The sequence below is a fragment of the Muntiacus reevesi genome, chromosome 2 (genome assembly GCF_963930625.1).
Source record: "Muntiacus reevesi chromosome 2, mMunRee1.1, whole genome shotgun sequence".
Taxonomy (NCBI): Eukaryota; Metazoa; Chordata; class Mammalia; order Artiodactyla; family Cervidae; genus Muntiacus; species Muntiacus reevesi.
The window spans coordinates 180,738,434-180,756,889 of NC_089250.1; the positions used below are offsets into that span (position 1 = coordinate 180,738,434).

The window sequence follows — 18,456 nt, forward strand, 5'->3', positions numbered from 1 at the left end:
GACAAAGGGCCCAGCTGGTGTTTTCAGCCAGCACAGCCCCGCCTTCTCTGTCTAGTGGTTCCCACCAGTCGACTCTTACTCGGGGTGGGCACCGGGGGTTCAGCAGCAGCACGGCTTGTGCCCAGCTGTGGATGCACAGTTGTGTATATCGGAGGGTGGTGAAACACAGCACGTGAAACTCACCACTGAGTTTCATGTTGCAGGACTGGGGAGTATGTTCACACTTTGCAGGAAGGCTGAAAGCGTCCCCTCTAAGATTAGGGATAAGACAAGGATGCTCACTCTGGGCAATAAGTATATTAAATGGAATCTTTCTTGTAAGCATTATATAAAAATACATATTTTTAAATGTACAAAACTATTAGTATTCAAAAAAATCTACTAATTAGGAACAATCACCTTTAATATTTTGACATCCTTCTACTTTTTTTTACATATTTCAGCTAATATCATATAAATTTAATTTTTAGGCATTTTTCTCATTTTTGGAAAAAGGGTATATGCTGGTAGTAATGTTAAATAATTATCATACCCTGCCAAGAAGAGAGATAACACCAAAGCAGCCCCCTGCCCCCGCCGTGTTGTGATAAGAGATCGCCTCACCAGCACGTGCACCCAGGGTGTGGGGCGGCCACTTACGTCCGGCCGGTTCTCTGTGGCTGATCGTAACATTCCCCTGAATGACTAAGACTTAGCTTACCTTCACATGACTGCAAATGACCTGATGGGTCCCACCTTGGTTCTAAATTGTACTGCTCAACTTCCACTCTCATAGCCACTTGCAGGCTTAGGTCTTTGCCCGAGTGTCCAGTGATGTCTTCAGGAGAGGTTCCTAGACGTGGGCCCCCCGGGACAGCTGTGGACTCATAGGGACAGGCAGCAGGCCTGCATGCCTGGGAGGAGGCACCTGGATCCAGCTGCGGTCACTGGAGGGAGCGCCCTCCCTCCGGGGAGGCTGCGAGGGGCTGGGGCAGCCTCGTGCGTGGCAGAGCTTTCAGAGCAGGGCCCGGCGTGCTCGGGAACTGTGCAGGCACAGGACACTGTGCGCTTCCCTGTCGGCGGCAGAGGCCCGCTCCTGGCCACACTGATGGCGGAGGTCTCAGGGACGATGCTGGGCCCCACGCCTCTGGGGCATGTGGCAAGATTCCTGCACTCATCACGGTCCTTACGAGAAGAGGGACGCCAGTACACTCTGCACGACCGCCGTCGACCCCTCACACTGCTGGTGGCCCATGTCCCAGAGGAGGAAACCAGGGTCACAAGGGTGAGGTAGGCAGAGCCAGGGCTTGACCTCACACCCCGCACAGGCAGTGGCCCTGCCCCGACCAACAGCTTTACGGAGGTGGGATTTCCACGCCACACGATCTACCCACCTTCAGCATGAGTTCGATCTGTGCACTCCTCACCATGTGACTTCTGAACACTTTTCCTGCCCCCCCAAAACAGGTCCCACCACATCCCCCGACCCTGGGCCACTGTTCTACTTTCCGTCTGCCAACACACCTTCCTGGACATTTCATGTCAGTGCATCTGGCCGCCTTCATTTAGCAGAATGCCTTTGAGCCTCATCCGCGTAGGAGCATATCAGGATCTCATTCCTTTTTTGCTGCTGAATAGCATTCCAGTGCATGGACAGACCACACTTCATGTCTCTGTTCAGCCACCGAGGGGCATTTGGGTTGTCTCCCTTTTGGCTGTCGGGACTGAGGCTTCTGCCTCACTTGTGGTACCTCCCCTGGTTCTTAGAGATCGCTGGAGCTCACAGGCCTCCTCGCTACCTGGTGGCGCTAGGTGGTCTGCCCATGTCGATCCCTCGCACTGGCCAGGTCTCCTGCCCCACAGCCCCAGGCTGCAGAGCTGCCCCCCACGCCGCGCCCCCAGCTGCAGAGCTGGCCCCCACGCCGCGCCCACAGCTGCCGCGCCCACGGTGGGTCCACTCTCGCCGTGTGGCCATCCCTGCCCTCCCACCTCGCTGCCCCCGGGGCTGGCAGATGCTGTGGCGCTTGGCCACCTCCTGTGGTTCAGGCGGCACCGCCCTGGATGTCACTCCCTGTAAACCGCACACCAGTGAGCGTTACCTGGAACCACAGGACTGAAGCAGTAGGTGAAGGTGGGTCACCGGCTCCCAGTGTGATGCGCACAGGGCTCCTGGGGCTTGTTGCCTGGACCGGGAGTGCCTGACCTGATCTTCCCGCGGGAGGTCCTAACCAGCACCTCCGATGAGTTTGCTCTGAGGGGCTGCAGGGAGAGCCGTCCTTTCAGCTGGGGTAGGACCCTGAGTCCCGGCACTTTGTCGGGTGGAAGGCCTCTCGGGCACCACTCAGCTCTGCTGGAACGAGACCCCACTCCTGGGGGCGACGGGCCTTTGGGGGCCTTTCTGGAGGCTTCAGTGCGAGGGGCACAGGCAGGGCAGGCAGCCCTGAGGAGCTGAGGAGGGTGGAGAGCTCTCGGGATGCATGGACCGAGCCCCGGAGCATGGGCCTGCCCTTGGTCCATGGATGAGCTGGATGGGTGAGCTGGGGCTCTGCTCTTATGCCCAGAGTCCGGCTCAGCTGGAGGACGTGTCAGCGACGGGAAGCCCGGTCCCCATCACTGATGCCAGAAGGTACCCGATTGTGGCTGACTCAGCATATGTACCGTACTCGTTGAATAGCCACTTGGAAAAAATGAAGTCTAATCTAACCTCACACCATGCACACAACTAATTTCTAGGTGGATAAAGATCGAAACGTAAAAATACAAGGATAATAGAACTGAAAGAGGGTATCAGAGAGTATTTTCATAATCTGTGCCTCTTTTCATGGCCAAAGCCTATTTACATATGGTCTCCATCATTAACATTAAAAGACGTGACATACAGCCGGAAATGAGTAGAGGATAAAGTAGGACATTCACAGGACCCACAAACCTGAAAAGCTGCTCAACTTCAGGAGTAACACGGAAATGGACCATGAGAGTATAGCGATAACTCTCTCCTCAAACAATTGATGAAAATGAAGCGGATATTGTCTGTGCTGCTGGTGGGAGTTGTCGGGTGATGTGGAGGCCGGCGGGGCCTGCAGGAGCGAGACCACTGTTCCTCTGATAGGGCCAAGTGTGCCCACAGGAGCCCGTGCGTGTGCCGTGGTGTCTGCACAGCCCTGGCTCGAAACGCCTATCAGAGGAGCCGCGGCAAACAGTGGGGCGTCTCCACGTGGATGCTTTCAAGGTGATGGTTGGAGCACGTTGCCCAAGACCATGGGGAGTGCGGTCGAGATTTTGTTTTTTAAAAGGTGATGTCTTTGTAGAAAGAGGTCTGAGAAGGAGAACACCAGGTTCTGGAGGCAGCGATGACAGTGCCTCCAGCAGATTCCATCACTTGTCCCTTCTGTCAAGTGACTATACCATTTCTTTCTGTGTGAAGTGAGCCAAACGGAAGAGTATCATTTCATCAGGTCTTCAGCTGGGTAGTGGGGAGCAGTTTGGCACAAAGAAGGGCCACCCCATCCCATCCTGACTCAGCGATTTCCTCCTGGCAAAGGAGAGGGCCCTGGTCTTTTGGCTGTCCTTGACCCGAGGTCTTGCCTTTCACCTAGACCTGGGCTGGCCAGGCCCCCCACCCCCAAGGCCAGGTCCGTGTTGGGAGCTCACCCACTCTGGGGTGCTTGTGAGGCTGGATGCCCAGCATCCACCACACCCCCACACACAGGCTGGCCTCACGTGGGGTGGCGGGGGGAGGTGGCCCTCCTGATGGCAGGGGGGAGCAGAGAGGGCCATGCCTGCCCCAGGCCCAGGGACTGAGAGCCATGTTGTCCTGGCCTCCCCTTTCCCATGGGGGCCCTGCCTCGGGTGGCAGTTGGCGCCCACGGGCCTGGGGACGTCCGCTTGTACTCTTTTGGGCTCTTCAACACACAAATGGCTGGTCATTGCTGCTTTTTCTTTAACAAGAGTCTCTTGATTCTGCTGGTTTCAGTCACCAATTGACCTTTATCGCTTTCTCTCCCCCCCCCCCCCACCCCCGGTCTCTCCATGCCTCGCTGGACGTGGCTGCAGGGGAGTTCTCAGGTGTGTATCTCTGCTGTCTACTTGCGGCCCGCTCTTCCCCGCGGTGGTGTCCCGGTGGAGGGGTGGCACCCTGGGACACCCCAGCTGCAGCCCGTCCCCACCTGACCCCGGCCCCAGCCACCAAGGCACATGTGCTTCTGCTACCAGCCCACTGCTGCTCCGAAGCTTGTTTTGGTTTGCTCCACTAGCCCGCAGACTGGGACCTTGACAAGTGAGGGGGAGCTGCCGTGCCCTGGACCTGGTCTCTCCTCCAAGGCCGTCTTTTCAGCTTCTGCAGGGCTGATGGTTAACTGGACACCGCATGCAGGCCTCATTCTGGGGTGCCTCCTCTCTGTTGGGTGCACCCTGGAAGTCAGGGGTCCTCTGCCCGGGGCACGTGAGCCATGGCCATGCCTGACTGCTCTCAGCAGAGGCTCTGGGGCCCTGACCACCCACAGATGGTCATCCCCCACACACCCACTCAAAGGCACCGGGACCTGGGCACAGCTCCCCCTTGTTTGCAGAGACCCCGTTCTTAACCCCCACCCCCTCCAAGGAGTTTACTGTCAGATGTCTGCTGTGTTGCCCTGAGCCTCCCCTCACCCCTTGGCGCTCTTGGCCTGGCGGGCCTCTGTGTTGCCCAAGGGTGACCTTTCTGCCCCGCCATCCTGCTCCCGCATGCACCCCTAACCCAACGAGCAGTAGCCCTGACTCCCGCCGCCTGCTCATCACATGGGCTTAACGCGCTTCTCTTCTCTCCCTCTCCTCCCGCCCTGGTCGCCCGTCTCCCGTGGGACTGGGACGGCGCTCATAGTGCGCGATGATTTTTTTGGTAAGGCCGAGGTCCCGGTTCAGTACGCGTTTCCCCACTTCTGGCTTCCTCTGCCTCCCCGACACCCCCTCACGCTTCCCAAGCCATTTGCTTTGTTGAGCCTGATGAGGGGCGCGTGGGGGCAGCAGGGCCATGGCTTCTGGGCGGGGGTGTGGGGCCCCCAGCAGGTGTGGCGAGTGGGCACCTGACCCCCTAGGAGCAGGCCCTCGGTGGATTGGGGGACCTCAGCGTCTCTGAGCCCCGTTAGTTCAGAAAACCTGTGCCCGGGGCCAGCTGCGTCCCACCTGAAGGGCAGGCAGGCCCCGCTGGGGACGGGGAGTTGGGAATGGACACAGCAGGGGACCCAGGCTGGGCACCCTGTGTAGGGTCACCTCGTGCCGTGGCCCCGTTAGGCTGTGGGGGAGGCTGCGCCGGAGGCTGTCCTAAAGGATGAGCCATGCTCTGGGGCTTTGTGGCCTCCTGGGCCCCCACCAGACACCCGCCCCAGGAGTGCTGCCCTCCTCACTTCTGCCTCTGCCCCCTGCGGGTCCCACCCTCGGGCCAGGTCCCCCAGGTCTGCTCCCAGCCCGCTGAGGCCATGGGCCATCCCGCCCCCTGGGCCTGGGGCCCTGTCCCATCACAACGTCAGCCTCTGTGCTGCTGGGGGAGGGTGGTGATGCTGGGTGGGGTGGGCAGAGATGGAGGAGGGTGTGCAGAGGCCCTTGGAGTGCCGTCCAGGCCCTGCTGGTCTGCAGACTTCATGTCAGTAGACAGTCGCAATTCCCATCACTGAGCTCCAGAAGTCAGCCCAGGGCTGTGGTGTCCACCAGGACCTGGGGACCTGCCCAGTGCCCTGCAGAGGCCAGGCTGAGGCTCCACGGGCTCACACGCAGCAGGCCCTTCCCCGACTGTGTTGCTTGGTGGAGAGCCTGTGCTGTGACCAACAGAGGCCTCTACCGGGGTGGCCCAGCCTGGTGTCTTCCTGCAGTTCGGGCCTCTGGTCCTTGGCCCCTCTCGTCGGCCCCGGGGGGTAGGGTCCTTCTAGCATGGGCTGCGCTCCCTCCCCCAGGGGGACGTTTGTTACTCTGAGGCAGGGATGGGCATCAGGGTCTGGCTTCACCAGGCACATGTGACAACTCCGTGCCCTTTGTTTCAGGAATGGGCAAGGAAGTGGGGAATCTGCTGCTGGAGAACTCACAGCTTCTAGAAACCAAGTAAGAATGCCCTCCCTCCACGGGCCAGGGGCTCCCGTAACAGCTGCAGCCACCCAGCCTGCAGGGTGGCCTGTAGGGAAAACCTGGACCCACTGGACTGAGCCCACCCTCCTGGGGAGAGGGTGGTGGGGGTCACAGCCTCTCACCACCACCTGTCACCGCTCATTCACTTTTGGGACCAGGCTATGTGTGCTCAGATCACCAGGGTGGGCAGCCCCCTCTGAGAGCCCATCCCTTAATGCACACAGCAGCTCGCCTTTCTCTGCCTTTTCAAAGAAACGCTCTGAACGTGGTGAAAAACGACCTCATCGCCAAGGTGGACCAGCTGTCGGGGGAGCAGGAGGCGCTGAAGGGTGACTTGGAGGCCGCCAGGCAGGCCAAGCTCAGACTGGAGAACCGCATCAAAGACCTGGAGGAGGAGCTGAGGAGGTGGGCTTAGCCCGCAGGGCGGGGCTCCCGTTGAGGGCGGGGTCCGGCCCCGCCCAGGGCGCGCCTTCCCCTCGCCTGCGGGAGTACTGCAAGAGGGACAGCGCTCCGTCGTGGGTGGCCCTCATCCAGCGGCTGAGCCGGCCCTTCCCGCCTCCCTCACGCGCAGCCGTTCACTCAGGAGGAGGGGAGAGGGGAAAGGGCCTCTAGCCGCTGTGGGTCCCGGCGCTGCCCCCTGCCCTCGCCCTCAGTCAACCCAGGAATGGCTGGGGTCCCCCTCAGCCCTCTGCACCTCCCTGTGGCCTTTTCCTCCATCGTCACCCCGCTCTCCCGACCGGGTGCCTCTGGCTGCAGACAGGAAAGGGAGGTGTGAGGGACGGGCCCGAGGCAGGGGGCGCCTGTACGGGGTCTGTGGGGCCCAGGGCCAGGTCTCCCCCAGCCAGCACTGCCTTCCCACCAGCGCTTGGCCAGCTGCCTGGAGGTCCTGTTCCTTGGCCGGGCTTCGGGGAGCACATGGGCAGGGGCGTGGGGGGCCCAGGGCGCCGGCAGGAATGCTCAAGGCCTAGAGCTTGAGGGGAGAGCCCTGCGAGCAGCTGAGAGGTGGGACACAGCCCCGAGCGGTGCCCGGGGAGCCTCACTCCCACCCCGCTTCCATCCTCATGCCACAGAGTGAAGTCGGAGGCCATCACTGCCCACCGTGAGCCCAAAGAAGAGGTGGAGGATGTAAGCAGCTGTCTCTGTACAGAACTGGTATATTCCACTATTAACGTGTGGGGCGGGCTGGGGTCGGGGGCGCGGCAGGGCGCGTTGGGGTGGTCAGTGGGATGCCCTAGTTGTGGTCTCTGGGCCCTCTTCATGCTTCCTGTGTGAAGCTTGCACCCAGCAGCAGCACCCCACCCCCGGACTCTATGAGGTCAGAACCAGCCCCCCTCTCTGTGGGATGCCCCCTCACCCAGGTCCTAGTAGCTGTGGGCTGCCCGCAGTCACAGGCGGGCTCTCCCTGCTCACCCGGCCCAGCGACCTGGCTGCCCTCCTTACACAGAGGGCGGTCCTGGGCCTCTAACCCAGGGTGACGTTTGGATGCTAACCTCACACTCATCAGCTGTTACTCTGGGGTTGTTTGACACACCTATTGGGAGACCAGTCCCACAACCAGCACCTGGGAAACTAGCTGCTCACCGACCCACCCTATGCAGCCCCCACCTCCAGATACTCTAGGAGGGGACAGAGCCACAGGTGTCCTGGGCAGCTGTCACTCCCCAAGGCCCACCCACCTGGTGAGGGAGGCGCCCGATCGATGCCTTTGCCTTGTATGGAGCCTGAGGCTGCAAGCACACCTGTGAACTCCGAGTGCTGGTAGTGGGGGCACTCAGGGAGGGCAACCCCAGGTAGGGCTGCATGAGGACACGGTTCTGCCAGGGACGGCAGCTCCACTGGTACCTCAAGCAATGAGTTCTGACATAGTGACCCAGTTCCTGCTTACCAGACCTCCCCCAGATCCTCTCTTAAACTGCTGTGCCCATGGGTCAGTCCCACCTGTTAGCCTTGAGGGCGTTTGGGGTTGCCAGGAGCTTCCAGAAAAACACACCATGTAGTGGCCCTGGAGGGTGCCACATGGCCTTCCAGGAAGAAGGGGACCCTTCCTGGATGGGTGGTGCTGTCCTGTGCCCAGCCCTCCCCACCGCGTTGCCTGGACCCATGGGGACACCGCTCTGGGGTGTGCCCACTCCCGGAGGCAGTCCCTCACGGCTAAGCAGCAGCCCTTTCCCCACAGGACAAGATCCCCATGGCTCAGCGCCGCCGCTTCACGCGGGTGGAGATGGCTCGTGTGCTCATGGAGCGCAACCAGTACAAAGAGCGGCTGATGGAGCTGCAGGAGGCCGTGCGGTGGACTGAGATGATCAGGTGGGCCTCCAGGCTCCTGTGGCCATGGGCGGGGATCACTCTCAGAGGTCCTGGGGAGGAAACTGAGGTTGACCTCCCCCTCCCTCTCTCTTCCCGAAGGATTGAGGTTGCCAGGTCCTCCCTGGTGGGTCTGCAGGGACCGGCAGAGCCGGGCCTCTGGTGCAGCCCTGGTCTGGCCAGGGGATGCACCCTCTGGGCTAGAAAGAGGCTGGGGCACATGGGGGCCAGTGCAGCAGGGTCCCTCTAGGAAATGATGGGTGACACCTAGGAGCCCCTCTCTTCTGATGCTCCCATGCCTGTGTCCAGGGGGAGGGTCTGAAGCAAGGGAGGCAGGAGGGCCCAGTGATGGCGTGGGGGCTGGCTGGACTGGGCAGGGCAGAGTCAGGCTGGGCCAGGCTGAGCAGGGCCTCTCCCCCACCCCTTCCCTGCAGAGCATCCCGCGAGCACCCGTCTGTCCAGGAGAAGAAGAAGTCCACCATCTGGCAGTTGTGAGTTGGGGGCTATGGGCGGGTGTGGGCAGTGGCCCCTGGGGAGGCCGCCCCTTGGGCCTGCCCTCACTCCTCTGCCTCACCAACAGCTTCAGCCGCCTCTTCAGCTCCTCGTCCAGCCCGCCTCCAGCCAAGCGTTCGTACCCCTCTGTGAACATCCATTACAAGTCGCCCACCACAGCCGGCTTCAGCCAGCGCCGCAACCATGGCATGTGCCAGAGCTCGGCGGGCAGCCGGCCCCTGGAGTTCTTCCCAGATGAGTGAGTCTCCCAGGCCCTCCCCTCCAGCCCCCACCGTGCTGCTCTTGGGTCCCACCAAGGTGTGCACACCCATGGGAGCACTGGGCATCCCTGGCCGAGGCCGTGCTGCCCCCACTCCCTCCGCGTGGCCCCAGGGGCTGGACCTTGCTCCTCTGGTGACCCCCACCAGGCAGCCAGCAGCGACCCTAGGCCCCACCAGGCACTCCTGCACCCTCTGCTCCACAGAGATTCTCGGAGTTGACAGGAACTTTTCCTGCAGTTTTAAGCTTCTTCCTGGGGGATGAGTTTGTGTTTGGAATTCTGTGCTGTCCTTAGTTTTGAAGCTAAGAATCTGGGTCCAGGGCCGAATGGGTAATTCTGTGCAAGGTCAGAAGCCTGTGGGGGTTTTCCCAGAAGGGAAGGGGAAGGAGCGGTGACGGCAACAGGGGCACCTGGGCCGGGGCAGCTGCTGGAGTGGCCTCCGAGCCGCCAGATGCCCGCCCGGCGAAGGCGGTGCAGGTCCAGGAGGGGGAGCCCCGGGGCACGGGCGCCCTCCCGCAAACCCAGTGACCCACCCGCCCTTCCCCGCCAGCGACTGCACGTCGTCCGCGCGGCGGGAGCAGAAGCGCGAGCAGTACCGCCAGGTGCGCGAGCACGTACGCAACGACGACGGGCGGCTGCAGGCCTGCGGCTGGAGTCTGCCGGCCAAGTACAAGCAGGTGCTGGAGCGGGGCGGGGTCCCAAGTATAAGCAGGTGCTGGGCGGGGTCCCAAGTACAAGCAGGTGCTGGGGCGGGGCGGGCTCCCAGGTACAAACAGGTGCTGGGCGTGGCGGGGGCGTGGGCGTGGCGGGGTCCCAAGTACAAGCTGAGGCGGGGCGTGGGAGGGGCGGGGCGGTCCCAAGTGCGCGCCCGCAGGACCCGGCCGCTGACTGCAGCCGCAAGCCGGTGAGCCGGCCGGGCCTGGCGCCCACAGCGCGCGCTGCCCTATTCCTGCAGCTGAGTCCCAACGGGGGCCAGGAGGACACCCGCATGAAGAATGTGCCGGTACCCGTGTACTGCCGCCCGCTGGTGGAGAAGGACCCGACCATGAAGGTGAGGCCCCGGAGCGCGCCAGGCGGCAGAGGTCCCCAGAAGCTACGTCCAGGAGGGCAGGGAAGCGGGGGGAGCTCGGCTCCCAGACCTCACGGCCGCCTTCCCCCAGCTGTGGTGTGCCGCGGGCGTCAACCTGAGCGGCTGGAAGCTTAGTGAGGACGGCCCTGGGAATGGAGTCAAGCCCGCGCCGGGCCGCGACCCTCTGACCTGCGACCGGGAAGTAGAAGGAGAGACCAAAAGCAACCACGCGTCCCCCGAGAAGAAGAAGGTCAGGGTAGCGGGCATCTTGCCGACCAGAGGGCTCTGCCGCGCCCAGTCTGGAGGACAGCTGGGGACAGTGGCCGGAGACCCGGCTCACCTGAGGTCCGCTGCGGGTGGGCGGGGCAGCGAGGAGGAGCGGAGGCTTAGGGCAGCGGGGCTGGAGCAACGTCTCTGCCTGCTGGGGAGCTGGGCTAGGGGCTGGATGCTGGGGCTTCACTTCACCTCCGCTTGAGATGGGAGTCAGTGCCTTAATGCTGGGAGCTCAGCTTTCCTCTGGGGAGGTGAGGCCCTGAGTGCCTGGACCTAGACACAGAGTACAGTTCTGCCTTCTTGCCGTCCTGGCCACAGGGGAGGGTGTTCAGGTGCCCTGAGGCCTCGGGCAAGGCCAGATCCTGAGAGACTGTGGGGTCCCCTCACTGGCCCCCGTTGCTGCCGGAGTAGTGGGCGCCCTAGCCGGTCCCTGTGCTTGGAAACAGGCCAAGGAGCTCCCCGAGGCGGATGCCACCTCCAGCCGCGTGTGGATCCTCACCAGTACGCTGACCACCAGCAAAGTGGTGGTCATCGACGCCAACCAGCCGGGCACCGTCGTGGACCAGTTCACCGTGTGCAATGCCCACGTGCTCTGCATCTCCAGCATCCCCGGTGGGTGCTGGATCCCCAGAGCTTTCGTCCAGGGGGGAGCTCAGTGGCGGTCACATCCTGCCCCGTCCTGTTGCTGACACAGGCGGAGACCCCAGTGCGGCGCTCACCTGGGACAAGGAGGTGGGGTGGCATCACAGCGGCCCCTCCCCTCCCAGACACCTGCACTAGGACTGGAGCTGGGGGGTGTCACGGGGGCTCCTCAGAGCGGGGTGACGGCTGTGACTCCCTCCAGCCGCCAGCGACAGCGACTACCCTCCAGGGGAGATCTTCCTGGACAGCGATGTGAACCCCGAGGACTCAGGCGCGGACGGGGTGCTGGCGGGCATCACGCTGGTGGGCTGTGCCACGCGCTGCAACGTACCACGCAGCAACTGCTCCTCCCGGGGGGACACCCCGGTGCTGGACAAGGGCCAGGGTGAGTCCTGGGCCCGGGGGACACCCCGGTGCTGGACGAGGGCCAGGGTGAGTCCCAGGCCAGGCCCGTGGCCGTCTCTTCTCACCCTTCCCTTCTACAGGGGAAGTGTCGGCTGTCGCCAATGGGAAGGTCAACCCAGCTCCATCCACGGAGGAGGCCACAGAGGCCACGGAGGTGCCAGACGCAGGGTCCAGCGAGGCAGAGGCAGCTGCCGTTCGGCCTGGGCCCCTCACAGAGCATGTCTTTATGGACCCAGCCCCCACCCCGGCCCCCAGCGCCCAGCCTGACAGGTGGGCTCTCTCAGGGTGGGGCAGCCAAATGGGGGGGACTGGCGGGGGTGGGGACCGGGCTTCCATGGACCTCCCTGGAGCCACCATCCTCCTCACAGTGAGAACGGGCCGGAGGCCGACGTGAGCGGCGCGCAGCCCGAGCCAGAGCCCAGCGGGGACCCCGCGGGCAGCACCAGCGCTGCGCCCACCATGTGGCTGGGAGCCCAGAACGGCTGGTAGGTGGGGCCCCAGGGGTTGGGGTGGGGAGGGCCCCCAGGCACCCCCGCCCACCAGCCTCTTCCTGCAGGCTCTATGTGCACTCAGCCGTGGCCAACTGGAAGAAGTGTCTGCACTCCATCAAGCTGAAGGACTCGGTGCTGAGCCTGGTGTGCGTGACCCCGCCGGGGGGTGGGCAGGGAGGGCCCAAGGCAGTGGCCTGAGCCCAGCTCACCGCCCACCTGCCCTCCCGTCACAGGCACGTGAAGGGGCGCGTGCTGGTGGCTCTGGCCGACGGGACACTGGCCATCTTCCACCGGGGTGAAGGTGAGACCTGGTTTGGGGATGCGGGGGGCCTGACATCCCCTCAGGGTGCGACCCCCCATGTGAGCAGAGGCAGCCCAGCCAGGCCTGAGCAGGGCTTGTGGGTTCTCTGCAGACGGCCAGTGGGACCTGAGCAACTACCACCTGATGGACCTGGGCCACCCGCACCACTCCATCCGCTGCATGGCCGTTGTGCACGACCGCGTCTGGTGCGGCTACAAGAACAAGGTGCACGTCATCCAGCCCAAGACCATGCAGATCGAGGCAAGTGTGGCAGGGCTTCCCACACAGGGGCTTCGCGGGGTTGCAGGAAACGCCCTCAGGGGGGCGACTGGTTCGTCGGAGGTCATGGGCCAGCAAAGGGCGGCCGGGATGTGAATGCCTGTCTGCCTGGAGCCCGCCTGCTGTTTCCCCCTGACAGCAGTCGCAGTCTGCGCGGGCCCCACGCACCTCCCTTGGCATGGCTGTGGGGAGGTCCCGGGGCCCCCAGGAGGAGAGGGCAACGAAGCCCTGAAAGGCGGCTGTGAGCTGCCTCAGGGACACTTGGCTGTGGCAGCTTCAGGGACCCCACCCCGTTGATGGGCTGCCCTGACCCCACAGAAGTCGTTTGATGCCCACCCACGGCGGGAGAGTCAAGTGCGGCAGCTGGCGTGGATCGGCGACGGGGTCTGGGTGTCCATCCGCCTGGACTCCACGCTGAGGCTCTACCATGCCCACACCCACCAGCACCTACAGGACGTGGACATCGAACCCTACGTCAGCAAGATGCTGGGTGAGGGCACTGGCCAGCGTGTGGGGGCAGGGGTCCCCCGAGGCTGCCCGCTGACCACCCCCCGCCCCCACAGGCACAGGAAAGCTAGGCTTCTCCTTCGTGCGCATCACAGCCCTGCTCATCGCGGGCAACCGCCTCTGGGTAGGCACCGGCAACGGAGTCGTCATCTCCATCCCCCTGACCGAGAGTGAGTACCCCAGGCGCCTGCGGAGACGGTGGGCGCACGTCAGGGTCCCGGGCGGGGCACAGGCTGCCCCTCTGTGACCACCGGTCTCTCTCCCTTCCTTGCTTCGCCCTCACCCTCTCCAGCCGTGGTCCTGCACCGAGGCCAGCTCCTGGGGCTGAGAGGTGAGTCCAAAGTGCCCGCCTTCTGCTCTCAGGAGGCCCCCATCCTGGACGCCCTGGGGCTGAGATGGCCTTGCCTTTGGCTTGGCTGTGGGCCCCAGGCAGGCCCCACCCCATCCCTCGCCTGCTGGAAGGCTGACCCGCCCAGTGGGCAGGCTCAGCGCCCCCAGCCCCTCTCTCTCTTCAGCCAACAAGACGTCCCCCACGTCGGGAGAGGGGGCCCGCCCCGGCGGCATCATCCATGTGTATGGTGATGACAGCAGCGACCGGGCAGCCAGCAGCTTCATCCCCTACTGCTCCATGGCGCAGGCACAGCTCTGCTTCCACGGCCACCGGGATGCCGTCAAGTTCTTCGTCTCAGTGCCAGGTGAGCTCCCGGCACCCCCCACTCCACCCCACCCCAGGGTTGTAGCATGGCCCCGGCAGGAGACTGCGTGGGGCCCCCGACACCCCGCTGAGACCCTGTGCTGTCGGCAGGGAACGTGCTGGCCACCCTGAATGGCAGCGTGCTCGACAGCCCATCCGAGGGCCCCGGGCCCGCCGCTACCGCCACAGATGCCGAGGCCCAGAAGCTGAAGAACGTGCTGGTGCTGAGCGGCGGGGAGGGCTACATCGACTTCCGCATTGGTGAGTGCGTGTCGCGGGGCAGGGCCGGGGCGTCCCGGGCGGGCGGCCTCTTCACGCAGTCGTGCTCTCCCCAGGCGACGGCGAGGACGACGAGCCGGAGGAGGGTGCGGGGGACGTCAGCCAGGTGAAGCCGGTGCTGTCCAAGGCCGAGCGCAGCCACATCATCGTGTGGCAGGTGTCCTACACCCCCGAGTGAGCTGCGGCCCTCCACCCTGCCCGCCTGATGCCACCCGCACCTGTACATACGCCCCGCCCACCTGCCCACCGCCGCCCCAGGGCGGCCAGGCGCCCGTCCACCCCACTTCTGACCTCTCAACCTGCAGCTTTCACCTGAGGCCCGGGGCCTCCCCCCACCCCGCGAGCTGGCAGAGCAGCTGGTCTGGCTGGGGGTGGGGCGGGGAGCCGGCAGCGTTCTGACCAGGGAGGTGCAGAGCCTCTTGGAACACTGGCTTCCCAGCAGCTCCTGGCCGGCACCCGGTCCTAAGTCCTCCAGGCCCAGAGCACTGCAGGGCCAGAGCGAGGCAGAACCCCAGGGGGGATCAGGCCAGGGCACACCCTGGCCCTGGCTCCACCCTGGGCCCTCCACTCCCATCACTCTCTCCCAGGGTCCCCCCGGGGAGCAAGCAGGGACTCAACCCTGCTGAGTCTTCCTACCCTCGGTCCACTTGCCTTTGACTGCTGTCCACGAGAGCGGGGCTCCAACCCTCAGGGAGCTGGCCCAGCCGCTCACTTTCCCTGGGCTCCCCCCACCCCAACCCCTGCCACCCCGGGAACCGGCATGAAAGCACGTAACCAAGCTCCCTGGGGCAGCTGCTCGAGCAGACAGACAGACAGACGCCCTCATCCAGCTCGAGCCCTGTTATCATCCCGTGTGCTAGGCCCTCACTGACCTGTGTCTTCCCCTCACCACTGGCTCAACCTGGGCAAAGACCCACGTTGTAGGAGCAGGCCCCTTGAGTCCCACCCCTCTCGGAAGCCCCTAGGGTGGAATTTCTCAGGCTGCCAGGGCAGGCCCAGGCCTCAGGAAGAAGGGGGGGGGGGGCCTGACCTCTCCTGGGGTCAGTCCTTGGATGTAGGCTCAGCCTCAGGGTGATGGGAAGGAGTGCTCCAGGGCCTGCCTCTGGTGCAGTCTCTGAGGAGCCCGCTCCTAAGACACGCTACTAAGTGCCTGGGGCCAGTGGCGCGGCCTGCTCCTGTCAGGGCCCTGATGACAGGCTGACTCTGCTCAGCAGAGGCCAAGGAGAGGAGCTGCTAGGCGTCCGTGCCTGCTGCTCCGAGGGGCATTGCCTTGGACAGCTACCCCCCCTGCCCAGGCCTCACTTCTGTTCCTCCAGGCACTGGGCAGGGTCACCCAGGCCCTGCTGCCCACCCCCTCCCACAGAGAAGCACAGACCCTGGGCAGCTGCCCCCCGAGCCCAGCCGGTTCCACTGCAGGCTTCCCCCATGCCCTGCCACTCTCCACTGTGATGTCCGTCAAGTCCCTCTCTGTCCTCAGGGGGCCTGAGGTGACCTGGGGGTGAGCCGGGTGGGTGCAGCCAGGGGAAGGGGCTGGGATGATTCTCCTCAGGCTTTGGCCCTGCAAGTGACCCTACGTATCTGCTCTGTATGTAATAAATGTCTTAACACCATACTTCTGTGTCCCTGGGCCCAAACCAACTGGAGCACAAAAGTTTTCTTCCGTTTATTATAAAAACAAATGCCCCTGCAAGCCAAGTACCAGAGCTGTGCCCTGCTGCGTTTCCAGGCAAGCTATATCCAGGGCAGGAAGGCAACCAGAGCTCGGCAGGCGGGCACCCACCTGCCCTCCGGAAGGCTGCTGCGGGGCTACCACAGGACAGGCGCTCTGAGCTCCGGGGTGGGGCCTGGAGGGGGCGGGGTCAGCCGCAGCCCGCTTCAGAGGCCCGGCTACTCGTACAGCCAGTGCCCCGCGCTATCCTCCCAGCACAGGAGCTCGTCTGTGCGGAACCACAGTGCGATCTCGCGGCGGGCGCTCTCCACCGAGTCGCTCCCGTGAATCACGTTCCTGTGCGGGAGAGGCGGCGTGAGCACAGCCCGGGGCAGGCAGAGCTCGGTCAAGGCCCCGCGCAGCCCACTTTGGAGAGTCGGAACCCGACTTACTTGCCGACCTCGATGCAGAAATCGCCGCGGATGGTGCCGGGCGCGGCGTCGGCCGGATTCGTGGCTCCGATGAGCGCCCGGGAAGCGCGCACAACGTCCAGACCCTGCCACACCTGCCGACAGGGTCGGAGGTCAGCGCTGGGTCAGCGTCCTGCCCGCCTGCCCGCCCGCCCGCCGACACTCACCATGGCCACCACCGGCCCGGAGCCCATGTACTTGACCAGGCGCCCGAAGAAGGGGCGCTCGCGCAGCTCGGCATAGTGTTCCCGAAGCAGCTCCTCCGAAGCCTGTTGAGGTAGGGCGACAAGCCACGTGCTCGGGGATCCTGGCCCCCGGGGCCCCGCCCCACGCCTGTAGACCCCGCCCCGTTCCCCACGGCTGGAGACCCCGGCGCTCACCAGCACCAGCTTCAACGCCACCAGCTTGAAGCCCTTCCTCTCGAAGCGCCGCACGATCTCGCCCACGAGCCGCCGCTGCACGCCGTCGGGCTTCACCGCCAGGAAGGTGCGCTCGTGCACGCCGGTGTAGGCTGCGGGGACCGGCGGGGTCGGGGCGCGTCAGGCCCAGCCGCACCCCCTCCCCGCCCCGCGTGGCCCGGCCCGCGACGCTCACCCGCCGGGAAGAGGTTGGCGAAGATGGTCAGCATCAGGCAGATCATGATGGCGACGGCGGGGCGAGGGCGGTGCGGGCCCGGGGCGGGGGCGGTGCCCGGACCGGGGCGGAGCCTGTGCTTAAAGCGGCCTGGTAGCTGGGAGCCGCAGCCTCGGTGGGCGCGGCGAGGCGGCGCCTGTCGTCCACGCCCACACCGGGACCTCTACGGCCGCGCCCGGGCCGCCCCAGTCCCCTTGGGTCTCCGCACCGAGGGTCGTAAACAGCAGTGACAGCCTGTTCCTCCCCGAAGCCCTGCCACCAGCCCGCTTTGGCCCCCCAACTCCAAACTCAAAAGAAGCCACATCCCAGGTTACTTCATGTGCCTTTATTCGCGTTCTGTTTCTGCCCGGGTCGTGGGAGGGGAAGCCAAGGTGGAAGTGACAGGCCAGCACTGGGCTCCACACCTGCTGCCCTGCTGCTTCCAGCGTGCCCCCAGGAACCACTTCTGGCAGTCAGATCTGCGAGTTGGGGAAGCCGGGACAGAGGAGATAAGGTGCAGACCGCACCCTTTGTACGAAAACGTAGAACGTCGACAAGTGGGCGGGGAGGTCAGATCCAAGATACCAAGGGGGCTGATTCAGGTGTGACCCAAAGGGGTGCCCACCGTCTTGCACTCTTCAGGCAGCCTGCCCTTTCCCGCACTTTAGACTGCTGTGCCCTTGGTCTTTTTCTTCGCCTCCTGGTTCTCAGGATAGTCCCAGGGATCAGTGCGTATCCTCTCCAGGCTGAGCATGGGCTCCTCCGTGCTGGGGTCTCCGTTTTTCTGTCGCTCTGCTAGAATCATGGCCCGGAGGAGCGGCGGGTAGGGGACGGGGCGCGGCGTGTCCTCCGGCGCCGGCGTGAAAGAGGTGAAGGCCTCCTCCTCGTGCTTGGGCACCAGCCGCCAGTCGTGGTACATGACCTGCTCGATCTCCCGGGCCTCACTCTCCGTCTTTCCTGGGGAGAGGAGACCGGGGGCCTTTGCTCAGATGTTGCCGGAACAACCTGTTGCGGGCAGCCTCCCCACCGAGTCTCCGACGCCTTACCTTTGAAGGTCAGGATGCCCCAGGCCTTCCCGTGGTCCAGGTTCTGTAAAGCAAGTAGGCGAGGAGGTCAGCTCGGAAAGCGCTCGCCCAGGGGTCGGGCGACAGGAGACCCCCTCCCACTCAGCGGCTCGCAGGGGAGGCGCCGGAGCCGCGCGGGGCCCGGAGCGGCGCAGAGCTCGCGGTGCGCGCACCTGCGCCGTGTAGTCCGGCCGGACCCGCGTGAGGCGCCAGTAGCACGGCTCGTCGTGCTGCCACAGCCAGGACTTGCGCGTGACCAGGCGGCCCAGGCCGAAGAACGGGAGGCGGCCGAGCAGTTGCAGGAGCCGACTCTCGCGGCGCACGTCGATCCAGGCTCGCATGGGCAGCTTGCGGCCCGAGTGCGGCCGCATCAGCGTCTCGTAGTCCAGGGCGTAGCGCACCGAGTCGCGCGGCCGCTCCCGCTGCTCGCGCAGGGCCCGCACACGGCGGGCCAGCTCGGCGATCAGTCGCGGCCGCACCTTCCTGCGCGCCATGGCCGGGGCGGCCTCCACGGTCCGGCCGGAAGATGCCACCGCCGCGGCGCTGCAGACCCGCCTGGCGCCGGAAGCGGCGG

General features: G+C 64.6%; 3 protein-coding genes across 10 annotated transcripts in view; 1 reads left to right on the top strand and 2 right to left on the bottom strand.

The window, feature by feature from the left end:
• Positions 1-15,688, top strand: part of MAPK8IP3 (mitogen-activated protein kinase 8 interacting protein 3) — a 41,293-nt gene extending 25,605 nt beyond the window's left edge. For 6 of the 8 annotated variants that reach the window (XM_065924002.1, XM_065924007.1, XM_065924003.1 and 3 more), the window contains 22 exons: positions 5,991-6,048; positions 6,325-6,477; positions 7,143-7,224; positions 8,249-8,379; positions 8,811-8,867; positions 8,957-9,127; positions 9,699-9,825; positions 10,104-10,199; positions 10,309-10,467; positions 10,937-11,102; positions 11,335-11,517; positions 11,618-11,807; positions 11,906-12,022; positions 12,094-12,174; positions 12,262-12,329; positions 12,442-12,590; positions 12,927-13,098; positions 13,172-13,285; positions 13,408-13,446; positions 13,631-13,810; positions 13,921-14,070; positions 14,145-15,688. In XM_065924002.1, coding sequence (XP_065780074.1) covers positions 5,991-6,048; positions 6,325-6,477; positions 7,143-7,224; positions 8,249-8,379; positions 8,811-8,867; positions 8,957-9,127; positions 9,699-9,825; positions 10,104-10,199; positions 10,309-10,467; positions 10,937-11,102; positions 11,335-11,517; positions 11,618-11,807; positions 11,906-12,022; positions 12,094-12,174; positions 12,262-12,329; positions 12,442-12,590; positions 12,927-13,098; positions 13,172-13,285; positions 13,408-13,446; positions 13,631-13,810; positions 13,921-14,070; positions 14,145-14,266 — 2,765 coding nt within the window. In that variant the 3' untranslated portion in view covers positions 14,267-15,688. Of the gene's footprint in view, positions 1-4,032; positions 4,045-5,990; positions 6,049-6,324; positions 6,478-7,142; positions 7,225-8,248; positions 8,380-8,810; positions 8,868-8,956; positions 9,128-9,698; positions 9,826-10,103; positions 10,200-10,308; positions 10,468-10,936; positions 11,103-11,334; positions 11,518-11,617; positions 11,808-11,905; positions 12,023-12,093; positions 12,175-12,261; positions 12,330-12,441; positions 12,591-12,926; positions 13,099-13,171; positions 13,286-13,407; positions 13,447-13,630; positions 13,811-13,920; positions 14,071-14,144 lie in introns of all 8 variants that reach the window. The other 2 variants (XM_065924004.1, XM_065924010.1) reach the window with 1 other exon arrangement.
• Positions 15,689-15,736: 48 nt separating this feature from the next.
• Positions 15,737-16,949, bottom strand: NME3 (NME/NM23 nucleoside diphosphate kinase 3). The gene is made up of 5 exons (XM_065924019.1): positions 16,801-16,949; positions 16,587-16,717; positions 16,374-16,475; positions 16,189-16,301; positions 15,737-16,093 (listed from the first exon to the last, which is right to left on the bottom strand). The coding sequence occupies exons 1-5, from the start codon at positions 16,844-16,846 to the stop codon at positions 15,976-15,978; spliced, it is 510 nt and encodes a 169-aa protein (XP_065780091.1). The 5' UTR covers positions 16,847-16,949; the 3' UTR covers positions 15,737-15,975.
• A 195-nt stretch (positions 16,950-17,144) lies between these two features.
• MRPS34 (mitochondrial ribosomal protein S34) lies at positions 17,145-18,456 on the bottom strand. The gene is made up of 3 exons (XM_065924017.1): positions 18,056-18,456; positions 17,865-17,907; positions 17,145-17,775 (listed from the first exon to the last, which is right to left on the bottom strand). The coding sequence occupies exons 1-3, from the start codon at positions 18,374-18,376 to the stop codon at positions 17,483-17,485; spliced, it is 657 nt and encodes a 218-aa protein (XP_065780089.1). The 5' UTR covers positions 18,377-18,456; the 3' UTR covers positions 17,145-17,482.